The sequence below is a fragment of the Dromiciops gliroides genome, chromosome 4, assembly GCF_019393635.1.
Source record: "Dromiciops gliroides isolate mDroGli1 chromosome 4, mDroGli1.pri, whole genome shotgun sequence".
Classification (NCBI taxonomy): Eukaryota; Metazoa; Chordata; class Mammalia; order Microbiotheria; family Microbiotheriidae; genus Dromiciops; species Dromiciops gliroides.
Window position 1 is genome coordinate 489,820,439 of NC_057864.1, and position 19,554 is coordinate 489,839,992.

Consider the following 19,554-nt stretch of genomic DNA (forward strand, 5'->3'; position numbering starts at 1 on the left):
GAAAACACACGTTACAGCCCACAAGAGGAACCACATCTGCAACCGTTGTACTTCTGTCTGTGTCTGAATGCTTTCCTCCTCCCCTCCCCCCTTCCCACATACAGTTTGTTTTTAACTGTCCAAGTATGCCATGTTTCCCCAAGGTAGACTGTACACTCCCTGAGGGCAGGGATTGTCTTGCTGTTGTGCCGTATTCCTCATGCTCCATATAGCACCTACCTAGCACATAAATTCCCATTTCCAGTGACCAGGCTGCTACCTTGTATCAGTGCTCTAACAAGTTCTTCTAACCCATAAGCCTTATCTGATCACCCCACTTCCTAGTGGCTCCTACCTCACTGAAATTGCTTTGCATTTCTTTTGTTTACTCCCAGAATTTACAGATTAGTGAATATTTTTCTTCTACTAAAACTTTAAGCTCCCTGAGGGCAGGTCCCCCTTCACTCTTTTCTTGGTAACCACCCAGTGGCTAGTATGGTACCAAGCACCTAGAAGGTGCTTAATAAATGCGTGTTGCACTCAATTCTCATTTCTAAGTGATTCACTAATAATATTCCTTAAATTTCTCTCCTCACCACCATCTCCACGCTCTAGGTGGTCTTCCTGCTGGGACCAAAGCTCCGGTTATTAGAGCACAGATGCTAAGCTTGTGGGGGCAGAGTAAAACCCGCCCTGAGAGCCACACCAAGAGTGTTGGAATTAATGCTCAGATAAGATCCAATGTCCAGGACAGGGGTTAACAACCGCAAACAGGTGTTATAGGAGACAGATGGAAATACTGACAACTACTGCTAAGAAGACAACTAAGGGACAAAACAGAGTGAGATGTTTTTAAAATCCAAAGAAAAAAAAGAAAAGAAAAGCATCTGGATGATGACACCAAACAGGGGAGGGGAGGGGAGGGGAGGAAGGGACGGGACTCTACAATAACAGAAGCTGAGCCTCCTGTCTCTTCCAAACAAGACAAGCGCTGCATGAAGGGGACGTATAGTTACCTGCATCCACATCTGCAAAGAATGGAACAGCCAGTAAGAAAAGGAAGGAACCAGAGATTCAGTGTCTCAGAGATGGAGTCAAAAAGATCACACGGAGAGTCAACAGCATTGAGCAAGGCTTGGCTTTTTCATCTCTTTGGGAAGGCTCTGACTTGGCTGCCAGGACTTACGTAGGAAGCAGCTTTCCCAGTTACGACTGTTTCCAGTTCAAAGGTTGGGAGCACGTGAATCGAGTCACTGCAAGGCTTGCAGCCAAAAGAAATCGTTTTCCCCCAATGCCGAGTGAAGGCTTAGGATACATTGCAGTGGGGAAACTCCCGGCATCCAACTAGACAAGGCCAGGGACAGGTGCTTCTGCTGTCATTGGAAATGCTCCCATCACCAGAGGTCCATCAGAGCACACAAACACTTTATGGAAACAGGACATCGGGATGAGGGAAACTCCCCATAGAATAACCATTCATTGGACAAGGGCTAACCCTTACAAAAGCAATACATCCAGGTGGTTTTCCCTCCTGCTCCAATAGCTCAAGTAAATGAATCGTGCTTACGACAAAGCTGCAGAAACACCAATTATACTTTTAGGCTTTTATGAGGCATTATTTTTTTTCCTCAGGAGAGGGGCAGTTCTAGAATATATTGATGATTGCAGATACATTCAATAGAACAAAACAATTACATTGGCACAGCCTTGGACGGCCAGCGTGCCCTTAACTTACCTTCAGGTGATTCTTCCTGAACATAGGTGCCAGTCAGATACCGGTGGACCAGGGCAGACTTGCCACTAGCCAAATTACCCACAATTCCCTAAAATGGGGGAAAACAAAACAGTAATTCAATCAGTCGGACAGATGCCAGGAGGTCACACGAAGGGCAAATAGGGACAGGAGTGCAATTGAACTCTCGTGCCCACAGGGATTGGAGAAGTGATGTTATTAGGAGAAGAGGCGATTCCCTCCACCATAGCAGGCTGGCACCTTTTGTGCCACCCACAGTCTTAGTTGGTGGCCTGGGGACACTGAAAAGTTAAGTGATCTCTGTGGAAGTGGTTGGGAAACAGAAACCAGGTCAGTACAAAATAACAAAAATATATCAAAATGTAAATGATTTAAGGAAGGGGGAACAATGAAAGTAAACAGCAGTAACAGCAACAAAAGGACCCAGTGGAGGACTTAGGTGAAAACAGGCTCCCCTAGAATCACTTGCTCTCATCAGCCCAAAGGAACTGTGACGTAACTGAAAGGCGGGAGTAGGCCCTGGCCTATTAATGACTAAGTAGAGTGGTTAAAAACAGAGACTGGGGGGCCTGGGAGGTCTCTGAATCGAACATCCTCATTTTACAGGTGAGAGGGCTGAGGTTCAGGGATTTGCCCCTAGTACACCCCTGAGGCTGGATTCTAACTCAGTGCTCCTGGCACACTCTCATCCATTACACCAGGCTGCCTCTCTTGAAAGGAGTCATCAGAGAGGGAGACGGGCCAGTCATGTGACGAGTGTGGGACCGGGAGGCAGCCCCAGACTGGCACAGCTATACTAGAAGACACAGAGGAAGGGATGCTGGCTAGTTCTTCTCTGAATCGTTTGTTGGAGAAAAGGCCCAGAGGGAAGCCTGGTCAGGGGAGGGGAAGCTTCAGAAGAGGAGGAGGTGGAATGTTGGGATTAATGAGGCTTTGGCCTCCAACCTGGACTTCCCTTCACAAGGTCCCGATAATCAGTCAATCAACTGATATTTATTAAGCACCTACTATGGCTGGGCAGCCAGACTTGACTTGAAGACCCCACTCTTCCATGAAGTGGGAGGCTCCTTCCCTCCCCCCTGGATAATTCTCAGTATTGGAGTTTTTCCCTTTTTCCTCAAGTCCATATTTGTTACTTTGCAGTTCCCATCCCTGCTGCTATTTCTGCCCTCTGGGGTGAAGAGAGAGAGAGAGAGAGAGAGAGAGAGATAGGGAGAGGGAGGGAGAGAGAGAGAGATAGGGAGAGGGAAGGAGAGAGAGAGAGGGAGAGAGGGAGGGAGAGAGAGAGAGAGAGAGAGGGGGAGGGGGAGAGAGAGAGAGGGAGAGGGGGAGGGGGAGAGAGAGGGAGAGAAGAAAACATCTGTATAACTATCAATTTCAACGCATTTTCAAATACTCATATTATTCCCCATTTTAATAAGACAGACAGGAGGGCACACAGTCTAAGGCAGCTTCCTTCCTGATCACCAACCGTGGGCAGAGCACAGGATTCCTTGGCCAGGCTGAATGAGTGTAACAAAAGCTTGTGAAAAATGCCATTGTTCAGTCACATTTATCACTTTGCAACCCCATTTGGCATCTTTTTGGCAAAGATGCTGGAGAGTTTTGCCATTTTCTTCTGCAGCTCGTTTTGCTGATGAGGAAACTGAGGCAAAGAAGGTTAAATGACTTGCCCAGGGTCACACAGCTTGTTGAACTCGGGAAGCCCAGCACACTGTGCACTATGGTGCCCCCTAGCTGCCCATGACAAATGACATTAGAGAATTTCAAATGGCTAAAGAAGAAAATAGCACATGGAAAAATATGCCTGTGATCCCCCCACACCCCAAATAAGCATAAGAAAAAAGGACAATCATTGGGATGTGGTGACAATGGGAGCAACCAAGGAGAAACCTTGAGCGTTGTGGAGGTGGATCTAATTGAAAGGAGATGCCTGCTGAGGAGGACAGGGAGTAAGAGATGGACTGGGCCCCTCCGCCTGCCACAGAGAGAAGCAGCCCAGGTCAGGGGAGGGACAAAGAAGTTATTTGAGTTCAGCATCACATGGCTCCCACCTCGGGAGGGACATGATGGGGAAAATGGGCAAAGGGCAGCCTGTCGGAAAGCATTCTGAGAGAAAACAGGGGCTCCTCGGGAGCCCAGAGCCAGAAGCAGAGCAGTGCGGTGGCAGAAAAGATGCTGGATTTGGTTCAAATCCCAGCCCTGCCTCTTGCCGACGGTGGGATGTCAGGCAAGTCACGCTTTGGGCCATAGTTTCCTCCCGTCAGAGGAGGGGCTCAAGCTAGATGACCTCCAAAGACCTCCTCCCCCCACACACACACCCCTCTAAATCGAGGCTCCCAGAAGCTGGCTTGATTATTTTGTTTGTTTGTTTGTTTGTTTGTTTGTTTGTTTTTAGTGAGGCAATTGGGGTTAAGTGACTTGCCCAGGGTCACTCAGCTAGTAAGTGTTAAGTGTCTGAGGCCGAATTTGAACTCAGGTCCTCCTGACTCCAGGGCTTATCCACTGCACCATCTAGCTGCCCCTTGATTATTTTTTTAAAGTTTCTATTTGTTTTACTTTTAAAGGTGCCCAGGAGCCACTATAGGTTTGTTGACAAGAAGATAAGGTTTAAAAAAGAAATGATGTCCCAGGGGAGAGTCTCACTCTATTGGTGAGAGAAGGACCAAGGGGTGAGCGGACAAGGAAACAGGGAGTTCTGCCAAGTTTGACTGGCAGCAGGCCAAGAGATGCCTGATAACTGTGAAAAGGGACTGGGAGTTAGAGAACTGAGGAGAGAAGAGAGTTCGTTCACACTGGCTCTAGTTTCAACTGAGCCATCATGAGCAGTTCGGAGGTAGAAAGAGGATAGAGCCAACCTCAAAGCCCACCCTGCAGGGCTGGGAACAATTCCTAACCTTTGCAGCAAGGCCAAATGAGAATCATCCTCGCTGCTAGGATGGGCCCAGAGGCCTCCTTCTCTAGAGGGAGAAACCAAAGGCAGTCAGTCAACAATTATTAAGCACCTAAAATGTGCCAGGCACAGGATGTAAAAGTGATTCTCCCCGGGAAGCAAGTGACTCAAAGCAATAACAAAGGGGGGGCCCATTCCAAAGCCTAGGTGGCAGCCATGATTCCACAACAGCTGGTCCCCGATCCTCAGCTGTTCCAAACACAAAGGGGCAGTGTACAATGAGAAAAAACCCATAAACCACGGAAATGAATATTTTCTGTTCCATGACTGTTTCCCTTCAGTTCCACAGGCGTGTAGTGAGCCTAGGTGCCAGGGAGACACACACACACACACATACACACACAAACACACACACCAAAATATTGAAAAGAAATAGTGCAAAGTCATTTTAAGAGGAAGAAAGTATTAAGTAAAGGGGTGATCGAGAAGGGCTTCACCTGAGTTGGTTCTCTAAGGAAACTAGGGTTCTAAACATGAGAAGTGATTACATTCCAAACACAGGCAACAGCCAGGACAAAAGCTCATGGGAGGAAGATGGAAGGGAGAGACAGAAGAACTAGCGGGCCAGTTTGACCTGAATACAGAAAGCAGAAATTGGACTATATGTAAGGAAAGGAAACTGGAGAGGGAAATGTGAGAAAGGCTGGGGCAGGGAGGCAGGGGAGGCAGGTGGGTTAGACGAAAGAGTTTGTTCTTGATCCTAAAAGCAATTGGGAATTCCACAAGAGTGCAGGGTAGGGGAGTGACCCGTACTATAGGATGGATAATTAATTTGGCAACACTGAAAAGGAAAAGACTAGAGGCTAGAAGGCCAGTTAGGAAGACATCTGCCCCATAACAGAGCAAAGAGAACAGATGTGAGAGATATGGAGGGGCCACTAGGTGGCGCAGTGGATAAAGCACTGGCCCTGATTTCAGGAGTTCAAATCCAGCCTCAGATACTTGACACTTACTAGCTGTGTGACCCTTGGCAAGTCACTTAACCCTCATTGCCCCACAAAAAAAAAAAAAAAAAAAAAAAAAAAAAAAAAAGAGGTATTATGGAGGTAGAAATAATAAGACCCGACAACTAACTGGATTTGTTCTTATTGTTGTTGTTTGTCCTTCGTTCTTGAAGAGGACTATGACATCAGGGCGATGTCATGAATTGCAGTAAATGGTTTTGAAGTGAGGCAGGGCTGTGCAAGGTCACCAGCCTCACTCTCTCCTCCAGAGTTACCTGGGTCCAATGGCAAGATACACATCAGGATGACTGGAGATGGCCCTGGAAATTTAAGGCAATTGGGGTTAAGTGACTTGTCCAGGGTCACACAGCTAATAAGTGTCTGAGGTGAGATTTGAACTCAGGTCTTCCCAACTTCAGGGCCAATGCTCTATCCACTGTGCCATCTAGATGCCTCAGTTGAAAGGGTATACGAACTAGACGTCACTGCCATTTGGTCTGAGAAACACAGCCAATAGACCTCCTTATATGAATAACCTGCCACCCTTTAATAAAAGTTATTAAATTACCCAGAAACTATACCTCTCATATTTTTGATCATCATGCCCCTCCATCATCAGTGCTGCTGCTGAGCTGGGAAATGGGCCTCATGGGACAGAGTACCATTAGGATCTTATTTGTTTCATGAGTAGCTAAAAAATTCACCCCTGGGGGTCAAGCAGCCTGTGCCAATTACAAGCCAACAGGATTCCAGTTCGACGAGATTCCACCAGAAGCTGAGGTTCTGAACTGTCAGCAACAAGGCTGCACGTTTTATGAGCACATATTCATTCATCTGGCATTTGCTAAATATCTCAGACACGCAAAGGATGAGGGTGAAAGGTCAAGAGGGAGAGAACCTCAGTTATCAGAATCAGTGAGACTCTGGGTTCTAGGGCAGCTCCAAACCTGGGGTCAGCCCCTCGAAGAAAAGGTGGGTAGCTGAAAAGCCAGGCCCCGTGACCCACCAAGAACAAACACAGTTGAGAAGAACCAAATGTCCTCCCTCTACCTGAGCCAGTGGGGCACCTGAGAAGACCTGGGTTTTCAGAGGAAAGTCTGAAAGAGTAGGAGAATCACAGGAGACAGCACAAAGTTTGAAAGGTAGAGGGAAGGGGGAAACTGAGGCTCAGGCGGCAAAAGCAGCTGCCAGATCAGGGCCAGGGTCAGTGAAAAAGGGGAAGACCCACCCAAATGAAGAGGAGAGGGTCCAGGGCAAATAACCAGGAAGTACAGCGACTTGGGAGGCATGCCAGAGCTGGAGAGACCACGGAGGCCAGTCTAACTCATTCTAAAGGGAGAAACTGAGGCTGAGAGAGGGGTACTGACTTAGGAGCCTGGGCTCATAGATGCAACTTCACTGTACAGATCTGGAAACTGAGGCCTGAGAGGGGAAATGAGATAATACTTAGAAAGGCCCCAGTTTAATAGCACATCATGGCCTGTCCAGGACTCCCTCTGCAAACAGCAAAAGGGAGACCATAGGGCTTCATCAAAGTCATCCTCCAACTTAGATTGTCAGGAATTTCTAGTAAAAAGCAAATAGTTTTTAAGGCAAGTAGTTTTTAAAGGGGGGCAGGGGGAGGGGTTGCTAAGGTTAGAAGGTTCCAACAAAACTGGAACCTCAAGGCATCTCCATAGCCCCAGAGGTTCAGCCAAGGCCACCGGCCGCAGCCCTGGCCTCTGTCTGCCTGCTGATAAAACTTCCACGGGGCTTTGTACCAGGCACATAGTAGGTGCTTAATAAATGTTTGCTGAGTTACTGATTCATTCATCAATGCTAAAGCAAAGCAGACATATTGTCTGGCCTGGCAGGTAGTGGTCACTCCACCGTAAGAGTAAAGATGTGGATAACTAAAGCAGAAAACTGGCCTCTAAATTTTGTCTAAGAACTCTCCTTTGCAAGTCACTGCTGAGGCCAGCAGCTTGGCCTCCTGCCGGCAGCAGCTTCAGCACCTCAGACAACCACCTGATGGCAGAGTGGGCGGAGTCCTCAGAGGCCAACTGGCACAAGCCAGACATGGACCAGAATGCCCACAATAACTCACATCAGAATGATGATCATGAGTCATTAAGGAAAGTGGAGAGGGCAGCTAGGTGGCGTAGTGGATAAAGCACCAGCCTTGGATTCAGGAGGACCTGAGTTCAAATCCAGCCTCAGACACTTGACACTTACTAGCTTTGTGACCTTGGGCAAGTCACTTAACCCTCATTGCTACACACACACACACACACACACACACACAAAGAAAAGAAAAGTGGAGATTCTATTCTGTACTGTATGTTCAGGATGGCAGGGAAAGGAAGAAGGAGAAAAGGGGAAGCCTCATAGGTCAGGGGAAGGAAGATGGCTCTGGAGTTGGAGAATCTGGGTCTGAGTCTGACACTTCCCACCTGTGGCCCTTTCAGCAAGTCCTTCAAGCTCCTGGAGCCTCAGTTTCCTCATCTGCAAAGTGAGGGGACTGGGACTTCAGACCAAGGAGCAGCAGCCCAGCTCCCACAGGAAAAAAACACTAAAAATAGCACCAGACCAAATAATGACTAAGAATTCTGATGAGAAACAAGGGAATTTATTTAACCGCACCAGAACTGCACAAGTCCGGCAGAAGTCCGGGGACAACAGGAAAGAACACATGCACGTGCACGCACATGCACACACACACACACACACACACGCACGCACGCACACACACACACACACACACACCCTAATGCCAGAGCAGGAAAACAAGACAGGAACCTCCAAGAGGCATCTGTATCTTTCAAAGGGGTTGAGCCAAAGGGAAGAAGAGTGGAGGGATTCCCCAAAAAGGCTTCAGAGGGTTGGAAATCCCTTGGAGCGACAGTGGCCAGTCTGGGCATGATAGTACTCAGCTTAGGACACCTAGTTCCAAGAAGTAACAAGATCCTGAGAAGCCATGGAGGGCCCTGATGATCCAGTGCCCCAAACGCCAAAGATGCAGGGGGAGCTACCAGCATCATTGACATGGACACACACCATTAGGTGGAAGCCAGTGCAGAAAGTAAGGTATTACAAGGCAAGACCAACCAGGGCCTCCCCAACATAAAACTGCAACACAGAGCAAATTCTGGCTCTGGCACAAAGGTCCAATGCAGGAACAAAGGGTGAAGGTATGAAGAAGACACCAATTATAATTTTTTTTTAATTGCTAGACATCTCAAAACCCAACCTATAGAAGAAAGTAAGTCTCCACAATAACTGAAAGGTAAAAGAGGAAAAAAAAAGGACTAATAATAATAATGACAAAATATTAATATTAATAATAATATTTATATAGCACTATAAGCCAGGCATTGTGCTAAGCACTTTATTAATTACTATATGAATACCAAAAAGGAATTAATCACAAGACAGAAAAGAAATAAAAATACTGAAAAACTGGAAGGGAAACAAATGTCTTCGAAAACAAAGCGGTAACCCTTACCCAGGTAATTAACTTCATGGAAGTTTGAACAGACTAAACAGAAATCTATGACTCCAGGAGACAACAGAAAATATTAGGACAAAATTAAAAGACTGAAAAAAATAGAAGAACATGTAAGATGTATGACATTAAAAGCAAATTACCTAGAAGACAGATCAAGATAATTTAAGAATCAATGGACCGGTGACAGCTAGGTGGCGCAGTGGATAAAGCACCGGCCCTGGATTCAGGAGGACCTGAGTTCAAATCCAGCCTCAGACACTTAACACTTACTAGCTGTGTGACCCTAGGCAAGTCACTTAACCCCAATTGCCTCACCCCCCCCCCAAAATAATCAATGGACTGGGGCCAGCTAGGTGGCGCAGTGGATAAAACACCGGCCCTGGATTCAGGAGGACCTGAGTTCAAATCCAGCCTCAGACACTTGACACTTACTAGCTGTGTGACCCTGGGCAAGTCACTTAACCCTCATTGCCCTGCCAAAAACAAAACAAAATAAAAAAAGAATCAATGGACTTTCTTAAAATCATAACAACAACACAAAAGCCCAGACATTGTATTTCAAGTAATGTAATAAATTAAAACTGTCAAAATCTAATAGACTCAAAGGGTAACAAAAAGATAGAAAGAATCCACTGATCACTTCTTAAGAGAAACTCCAAAAGTTTGAAAAGTTTCAGGAATGTCATAGCAAAAATCCAGAGGCCCCACATCAAATACATGTGTGCATTGTGTGTGTGTGTGCGCAGCAAGTAGTTCAGAAAGAAGAGTTCAAAGTCTGAGCAACCACAGTCAGGAGGATCATGTGAGAACTGATAGGGCAGCTAGGTGGCACAGTGGATAAGGCACCAGCCTTGGATTCAGGAGGACCTGAGTTCAAACCCAGCCTCAGACACTTACTAGCTGTGTGACCCTGGGCAAGTCACTTAACCCCCATTGCCCTGAAAAAAAAAAAAAGAAAGAAAAAAAAAGTGAGAACTGATAGCTTCCACTATAAACTAGAGGAGATCTTGGAATGCACATTTTAAAGGCAAACTATATAAGCTTACAACCAAGAATAACTTAACCTGCAAAGCTGAGTATAATCTTAAGGGATGGGGGGGGGGGGTGGATCTTCAGTGGAATCAAGGACTTTCAAGCAATCCAGAGCTGAGCACAAACTTTGAAATGCAAACACAAGATGCACAAAATACCTAGAAAGGTAAAAATTCATTTTAGCAATTAGAAGGGGCTATACTATGATGAAGAGCCAACATTCTAATCTGGGAAGAAGCTTGATGTTATCAAAAGATATTGAGAGAGCTAAATAAGGAAAAACAAGAGGACCTGGGAGTGGATTGGTTTTCTTCTGAGGGTTTGAAGAAGGGAGAGAAAGGGGATGCTAACAGCAAGATACTTGTGAGGAAGAGGGAAGAACTTGCTATTTCTCAAAACTGAAGTGCTTAAGAAGAAAGATAAATACATAGAGCAAGAGGCAGGAAAACAGGCATGATCTGACTGTCACTATTATGTGAAACAAAGGAAGGTTGAATTGTATGCACACAGACAAGACACACACACACACACACACACACACACACACACTCTGGTTACTGGAATATACCAAAGTCAAGAGGAATATGGAGAGGGAAAGGTAGATGTGATGTGAAGAAGGATAATAGTGGGAAGGGAGAGTTGAAAGCAAAACAAACTTCAACTTCAGAGGCCAGATACTGAAGGGGAGATTAAAAGGAAAAAGAAAAGAATTGGAAATTAAAAGAGTGTCCATCAATTGGAGAATGGTTGAATGAAGTGTGGCATGTAAATATAAAGGAATTTTACTGCTCCTTAAGAACTGTCCAGAGACAGTTTCAGAGAAGCCTCGAAAGACTTGTATGAACAGATGCAGACCGAAATGAGCAGAATCAGGAGGACAATTTATAAATTTATTTATTTATTGTGTACTTAGAGCATCAAACAAGTGGTAAAGAATAGAGACTCACGGTTTGATAGGCAACTCTATGTGTTCTCCTTTGTAGCTGGGAGATGCTCTTTTTTTTTAACTAACTTCAGAATTTTAGCATTTATTTATTTTTGTTTGTTTTTTTGGTTTTGGTTGTTTTTGTGGGACAATAAGGGTTAAGTGACTTGTCCAGGGTCACACAGCTAGTAAGTGTCAAGTGTCTGAGGCCAGATTTGAATTCAGGTCCTCCTGAATCCAGGGCTGGTGTTTTATCTACTGTGCCACCTAGCTGCCCCCTTAACTTCAAAATGTTTTTAAAAACCTGTGGTTTTCTGACCCTTATTTGGGGTTTTCTTGGCAGAAATAATAGAGTGGTTTACCATTTCCTTCTCCCGCTCATTTTATAGATGAGGAAACTGAGGCAAACAGAGTGAAGTGATTTGTCCAAGGTCACACAGCTAGTCAATGTCTGAAGTCAAATGAACTTGGGAAGATGAGTTCAAAAATTTTAAATTTCAATTAAACCATAAATTATAACAGAAGAAAACAAAGGATGTTGCATTAGATGTCCTCCAACATCCCTTTCAGCTCTAAACTTATGAAGTACATCAGACGTGTCAGTAAAAGTTTCTGTTAAAAAAACTTAATCCTTACCCCATCCCTAAATTTTAGTCTTCAAACCGTTAAGCCTAAAGCAATCTGGAAACCCTGACTCTCCCCAATGACAGATTCCCAAAAGTTCAGAGGAGATTTAGCGCCATAAAAGATAAGCCCTTACTCCTAGGCATTTGGCATCGACCGAGCATTTCAAAGATCAAATACAAGTTTGGGAGACCAAGACAAGGACATAAAACAAACAGGGAAGCAACAAGTCCAGGCTTCATCGGGTTCAGGGCCAAATGAAGTAAGGAAGCCTCGAGCTTTAGGGGTTCAGGAGGGGAAAGATGCATGGAGAGGGGAAGTGAGGAGGAAGACTTTGGTTGGACCCAGATGGGGAGGGAAGACTGAGAGAAGCAGAGAGTGAGAAGGTAAAAGATGGGAACAAAATAAATGAAGTTGGATGAGATTCCTGATTTTTTTTTTCTGCTGTTGGTGTTCATTAGCAGTAATTGATCTCTAAAAGATCCTGCTCAGAGTTCGGGAGCTTTTCTCTAAAAATGGCAAGAATGAATGGATGGCAAATGGAAACAAATACAAAAGGGAGACAGTTCTTGCCCTCGGAGAGCTTTCATTCTAACAAGAGGAGGAGTGAAAACCATGGAGGGTGTCTGGGCCTGGGGAAGTCATCCAAGGGCTGCTTAGTGGGGCCCTTCCCAGCACTGATTGGTGGCACTGATCTGGCTGCTTTCCCAAAGAAAGAGGGAGAAGGGGAGGGAGTTAAGCTGGGCTGGGGATGAGGGTTCACAAGAAGGCCCCATACAATGTGCTGTGGCTGGGGTGACTAGCCAGACAGAGCAGGCCAGTGAAGGCAAGGGTCTGGACAGCTCAGGCCCCAGCCAAGGCAGGAGTTCCAAGTGGATTACAGCCTCAGGGCAGTCTGGGAGGTCTGCAGGGTGGATAGAGCAGAGGGCAAGTAGACAGCTGTGGTAGCAAGAGCTCAGAGGCAAGAGTCTGGGCATCGTTTGGCACAATTCAATTCCCTAATGATGCACTTAGCTTTACTGCCCCAGAAATCCACAGCTCTTTCCAGTTCACCATTGTTCCTAAGGGGATGGAAGGAAAATGGCACCAGGAGTCAGGGACTCTTTCAGCTCTGTCTTCTCTCTCCTCCCTCCTAAACAGGCCCATGTCACTGCTGCAAAAGCAGAGTCGACAGTGACACCTGAACTGGATAGACTAAGCTGCCACAGCTACGATGGTGTCCACCCAGCTTCCCTCAGCCAGGTGGCACAGTGGTTAGAGCTGGAGTTAGGAGTTCAAATCTGGCCTCAGTAGCTGTGTAACCCTGGGAAAGTCACTTCACCCTGTTTGCCTCAGTTTTCTCATCTGTAAAATGAGCAGGAGAAGGCAATGGCAAAACCACTCCAGGATCTTTGCCAAGAAAGCTCCACAGGGTCACAGAGTCGGACTCAACTGAAATGACTCAACAACAATGACAACATCCCGCAGGTTTCATGTACTATCCCATAAACAGAAAGCAAAGGGTGAACCATTCATTGTATGTCACAGTCCTCTAGTGCACCCTGGCCTTTCCTGCATTAGAGCTCCCACCACCATTTCAAATGGGCTACTATGACTCCCATTGTTTTCTATAATACGGAATAATTAAACCAGCAGATATGTGTGGTGTTTTAATATTAATATATTTGATTATATATCTCAATGTATATAGATATATTTATTAAAGTGATCTGTATTTCCCTCCCTCCTTTGTAGAGGTGGGGGCCCATAGCTACAGAACTGTCAACCTTGATCACTCTGGTGGTTGGGTTTGCAGAATTGCTCCCCCCGACTTTTAATTTTTATTCTTTGCTACAAGAGACAGTTCTCTGAGGACAGGAGAGATGTATTTGGAAATTAGTGATATAAAATCATAAGATCAATAGAAATTTATAAAAACCTCATTTCCTTTCTGAAAAAAAAAATGGCCATTTCTTTAGCTAAATGAAGTCAACCTTTTTCACAGTCTTTTTTTGAAGTCTCAGCCTCCTGGATAGCCAGCTCCCTTGTGGTTTTCTTGCATAGATTTATTCAACGAGGAAGAACAGGCCCAGATGGACCCAGGCCCCCTCATTAGAGAGGGGATTGTCAGGGGACCCCTCTTGGCCATGTCACTCAGCTCAGGGGCTGCCTCTCCCCTCCCAGACAGGGAGACCCTGAAGGCATAATTATACAGAGGAAGAAATGGAGACAGCCTGATGGGGCAGCCAAGCAGAAAACCTGAGAAAGAATCCAGGCGGCTCTGAGGCTTTGTCAAGCCCAGATTTATTTAGGAGGGGCCCCTGGGAAGAGAAGAGGAGCCGGCTCAGAGCCATTCCCTTTACCTGCACTACTGAATGTTGGGCATATTCTTATAGACCCTGCTCCCCAGTCAAAGCCCTGGCCTATCCAAAGGGCCTCTCATTTCAATGTAAGAAATGGGCCAGGGTGGGTGGGGCTTCTCACAGGGTTGTAGAGAGGAAAGAAGATATGCTTACCCAGAGGGAGGGAAGTGTCTCCTTCACCTTCGTACCTCCTCCTCCTCCCTGGAAAGGGCTCTGCCCAAGGTAGCTTCAATGTTTATTGAATCAAAGAATTTCCACGATTCTTTTCTTTATAAAATAAGACTGCTGGGCCAGGAGCTGATGGGGAGATAAACCCACCCCATCCCCCAAAATTGCAGAGAGAGCAGAGTTTTGATTACTTGTGTGTGATGATCGTGAATGTTTTGCCTCTATCCAGGGTCAGAAGGTAATGGTGGAAGCACATGGCACTGAGAGGCCACAGCTGAGGGCCTCCAACCTAATAACTAACCATGGACAAGTTAACTCACATCATCTACTGGCAAGATGGCAACCCTGACAGCAGGACAGAGCTCAGAGGGCAGGGAACCTAAAGCCTTCACTTTCCATATGAGGGAACAGAGTCCCAGAGAAGGGAGAGATAAAGGAGCTAGAAGCCATCTTATCCTACTCCTTCATCTTACAAGGAAATGAAGAAACTGGGTCCCAGGGAAGTAAGGAGAGATAGAGATTCTCAGAGGCCAAACTTTTCATTTCCCAGATGAGGAAAACAATGGCCCAAAGGCAGAAGTAACTCACCCCAAGGCTACAGGTATGTAAGGGGGAGAAGGGAGACTCAAACTAAAGTCTTCCAATTCCTCAGCCAAAGGCACCAACTGAGGCCCTCACCTGGGTTCCCCCAAACTACCAAGTGATATTTGTATCTCATGTCTTGAGCCCTCTGCTCATTTCCATGTGCGCTCTCTGAATGCTGTCCCCCCCCCCCCCGCCCCCCAGCCAAGGTCAACCTTAGATTCTTCAAGCAAATTCTCTCTCCCCAGTCCTTGCCAAGGAACCCCAAGTGACTTGTGTGGGGAAGCCCAGATCCAGGGAGAACTTTTGTTCTGATTCTCCTATTGAAAAAGGCTTCAAGGCGAGCAGAGGAATCTCTGAATGGGCCTTTTCTGAGAAATGGTCATTTATTCACCAGGTTCTTGATCCCACCCATAGATCACTTTCATTTGTGAGTCATCATAAAGTCTATTTACAACGTGTCTTAAGAAATAGAATGCTGATCTCTGTATCCTTACAAGGATCGGTCCTCTGGGTCAAGAGCAGGAAGACATAAAAAAGAAGGCGTAAAAACACCAGTAACGATTGATTTTCAAAAAGAAAAAGGGAAGAGTCCGGCATGGCCAGTTTCACTTATGTCTTTGTATCACAATGCTTAACAAAGAGCAGGTGTTTGACAAATGTTTATTGATTGATTGGTGGCCAGCCATTTTAGTAATATATGTAAATGAAAGGGCCTCATTTCCCCCTCCTCGCTCCCCCAAGCACAAGCATGAAAATATAATAATAAACCTCCTTGGACAAACAAGGGAGTCAGCCTGGGTGGGTGGAGGGGGCTCCTCCCACTTCTACAACTGCATTTACCAGGCTTAGTTCAAGATTCAACAAAGGCCTTTGAAATTCCTACTGGCTAAAACCCCATAAGCAAATTGCTCCTGCCCTCAAGGGGCTTACATTCTACCCAAGGGGGAATTCGGACCAAACACAAAGTCAGCATCAAGTCCATAGTCCAGGAGGGAGAGGGTAGTAACAATGCAACAACAAATGCAGCAACAGTAACCAAGAGGGAAAGTCAGGAAATCAGTCCTGGAGGAGGACCCCTAAACTGTGCTGGGAAGGAACCTCACTGAGGTTCAATCTCAGAAATGGGTCTAAAGCTGGATGGGATCGTCAGGAGGAGAAAACTGAGGCCCAGAGTGGTCAAGAGACTTGTGACCACAGATTTGGGGCTGGAAGGGATGTGAGAGGTCATCCTGATAAAGACATTGGGAGTCAGGGAGGTTCGGCTACTTGGGATCATATAGCTGAAAAGGCCCTTAGTGGTCACCTAGTGACGTCCAACTGCCTCACGTTATAGATCACAGGCCCCAGGACTAGATTTGATGGGGACCTGGGGTCATCTCGAGAAGGAAATTGAGGCCCAGGGATGTTGGGCGTCTTGTGACAAACTCGGGATTCAAACCTGGAATTTCTGACTCCGGAGCCAATGCTCAATACAGCACACCACAGGGGCCCTCCTGGCATCGTGCCTGGGACTTGTAAGAGGGCAAAAAGTTCTCCACTAGGGTCAGAGGGAGACTCTTCACCATCCAAGAGGCAGTAAGGAGGTTAGAGATCCTGGAAACAGGACAAAGAGGCCCACAGCCAGATCCCAAAACACATCACAGAGCGAGGGTCCCCACCAGCGAGCAGCCTGCAGGCCCCCTTGACCAGGCCCCTCTGGGAAGAATGTGTCAGCTCTGGGCTAGCTCCCTCGTCTGTGTAGACCTTCCGGATTGCCTCATGAAGGCTCTGCTCATCCCCCTGGTTTAGGAAAGTGGAAAATGGGCCAAACACACAGACAGCAAAAGAAACATCACAATGAATGACTCACCACTTTCAGCTCTGGCACGGATCGACTTAATGTCCATTCTTGGCTATTCACAAACGCATCTGTAAAAGAGTCAAGGGAGGGGAAGAGAGATGTCAGAAGGCTGGGATTCTCTCAAGACTCCCTGATTATCTCCAGACACTGACTATCTGTCCCTCCCTCTAGACAAAAGTTTGCTGAAGTAGAGAGAGGAAACAAAACCCAAAAAGCAGAACACAAGCGCTGCCATCAGTCAGAATGCACGTGCCCAGGCTGTTTTGTTCTTGGCTGGGAAGTGTAGGATGCATTCTCCCCATTGGTACCAAGCTAGGGGAGGACAATAATAGCACCGACTTCACAGGGTCATTGTGAGGACCCAATGAGATAAAAGGTTAGAGGCCTGACTGGGCAAACCTTAAGGTGCTCTATAAAAGGATATAGACCTTTATGGATGCCTCATGATCTGAGCCTCATGATAAGCCAGCATGGTGGGGACCAGACTCCTGTAGAACCTTTAAAGCACTAAATAAATGTCAGTGATGATTAGAAACTACTAGCTTGGCCTTAGGCTGTTGAATACTTCAACCACAACAGCCCATGAAAAGTAGCTCCCCAAAGAATGGGGTGGGGGAGAAGAGTTGTTGAAGCACTGAGATTGTTGTTGCTGAGTTCTGTCAGTTGTGGCTGATTCTTTATGACCCCGTTTGGGGTTTTCTTGGCAAAGATACTGGAGAGGTTGGCCATTTTCTTTTCCAGCTCATTTGACAGATGAGCAAACTGAGGTAAGCTGAGTGAAGTGACTTGCCCAGGGTCACATATCTAGTGTCTGAGACCAGATTTGAACTCAGGTCCTTCTGACTCCAAGCCTAATACTCTATCCACTGTGCCACCTAGCTGCCAGAGGCATCAAGATATGCACTGACAAAGAGAGGACCCACTCAGACAAAACCAAGCACTATGGGGGTATTAAAGCCCAGGGTACACATAAACACATGCCATCACATGTTCTGACTCAGGATCTATAGTGGTATATAATGTCATCACCCAATTTCTATCTCATAACCAAAAAAAATTGCCTTTTAAAAATATTAAGATCTAAATCATTTGATTTTGATGTTTCAATGCAAAAGCCTTGGTTGGATATACCAGGGATCATTATTTTCAGAGTTAGCTCAGGGAAATATTGTGCAAAGGTTCAGCAGCTTCCTGGATGCTGATGGTGACACGCTCAATGGGTCCACTGCCAGCCAGGATTGGGAGCTCCTATTATTCTTGCAAATAACATTACATGTCGCGTTTACTGACAATATCAAGCATTTGTGTAGCCGCTTGTTTGCAAAGGGCTACACAAACATCGTCTCATTTTGTCTTCACAACAACCCTGGTGCTATTGTCATCATTTTGCAGACGAGAAAACTGAGACAAATAAAGGTTGTGTCTTGCCCAGGGTCGCACAGCTGGTAAATATCTGATGCTGGATTGGAACCCAGGTGTTCCTGACTCCAGGTCTAACACTCTATTTACTGTCTCACCTGCTAACTCTAAGGCAAAAGCCCTCACTGGGAACGTGGGGAATGAAGGACTCTGAAGTTCTGCTGCAAGTCATCCATTAAGCCCCATCACTGGAAGGTATCTCGCTGGGTCCCCCATCTTCCCATATAAGACTCTACCCCCAGCACTCCAGGTTCTCCCCACATCAGTCCGGGTTCTAGAGGTCCTACAATTGAGGGTGGTTTAGCTTTCATCTCGGCCGCCCCAGCTCGTGACCTCCAGAAGAAAATGACTGTGGTCCAGCATGGTGTCCACCTGACTCTAAGACCAGGCACATCATGCCCTGGACTCACCCACAGGAGCCTCTCTACACTGCCTGAAGCCTACTACCTAGCAGGCACCTTGGGAGACCCTGGAGATGGGTGCAGAAGAAAAGAGGAAACCGCCCCACCTCCAAGTAGCCTCCAGTCTTTGGGGTAACTCATGGGATGCATGAAAGAGGATAATAAACAAGGCAGAGACACCTAAACTTCAAAATCCTATGGCCAGGGTGGTCTGACCCTTACAAAGAATGTGGTGTGACTTCTATGGAAACTGGGCCAAACGCTGCAGATTGTTGGAAAATAAAAAAGAAACCTAAATAACCTATCAAAGACCCAGGCTTTAATCCTGCATCAGAACTTTCCTAAAATAAGGCATTTTAAAAATGAGAACAATACAAATATTCCAACTATGAGGGTAAAGAAAGTTCTCTGCCTTCAGAAGTAGCTCCAATTGCCTTTATGGGAACGTCTCCTCCCAATAGGCCAGCCTGAAAGTCAGGCCCACCAACAAAGGCCCAGAAAGGTGTGGGGGTGAAGCAGGACCTGTAATTCAATCTGAGCTGGAGTCTGCTCTGCTGTCAGGACCAGCTTGTGGCTGCAGGTTCTGGGACACTTCCAGCAGAGTCTCCAAGTGGATATTTGTCATGGAAAAGAAAAATAGAGATGCAAAGGCATGCTGAAGAAATGGTGTATAAAATGCTACTGAACCAGTTTCATAAAAATCTGGCCCCTGGGGCGACTAGGTGGAGCAATGGATAAAGCACCAAGCCCTGGATTCAGGAGTACCTGAGTTCAAATCTGGCCTCAGACACTTGACACTTACTAGCTGTGTGACCCTGGGCAAGTCACTTAACCCCCATTGCCCTGCCAAAAAAATAAATAAATAAATAAATAAATAAAATCTTGCCCCTGTTATTCTAGGCACCCTGGGAACTCCTTCTCCCCAGGCACAACAATAGGCTATTTTCTTTAACATTTTTTGGGAGGCAATTGGAGTTAAGTGACTTTCCCAGGGTCACACAGCTTGTTAGTGTCTGAGGCCACATTTGAATTCAGGTCCTCCTGACTCCAAGGCTGGTGCTCCATCCATAAGCTATTTTCCCAGAAAGTTGTCTTGAGTTCA

General features: G+C 46.2%; 1 protein-coding gene across 8 annotated transcripts in view; it reads right to left on the reverse strand.

The window, feature by feature from the left end:
- The window catches only part of AGAP1 (ArfGAP with GTPase domain, ankyrin repeat and PH domain 1), a 666,750-nt gene that overhangs the window by 377,616 nt on the left and 269,580 nt on the right, over nt 1-19,554 (reverse strand). For 4 of the 8 annotated variants that reach the window (XM_044001111.1, XM_044001110.1, XM_044001109.1 and 1 more), the window contains exons 2-4: nt 16,642-16,700; nt 1,715-1,802; nt 996-1,007 (exon numbers count right to left, since the gene is read on the reverse strand). In XM_044001111.1, coding sequence (XP_043857046.1) covers nt 996-1,007; nt 1,715-1,802; nt 16,642-16,700 — 159 coding nt within the window. The remainder of the gene's footprint in view (nt 1-995; nt 1,008-1,714; nt 1,803-16,641; nt 16,701-19,554) is intronic. The other 4 variants (XM_044001114.1, XM_044001113.1, XM_044001112.1 and 1 more) reach the window with 1 other exon arrangement.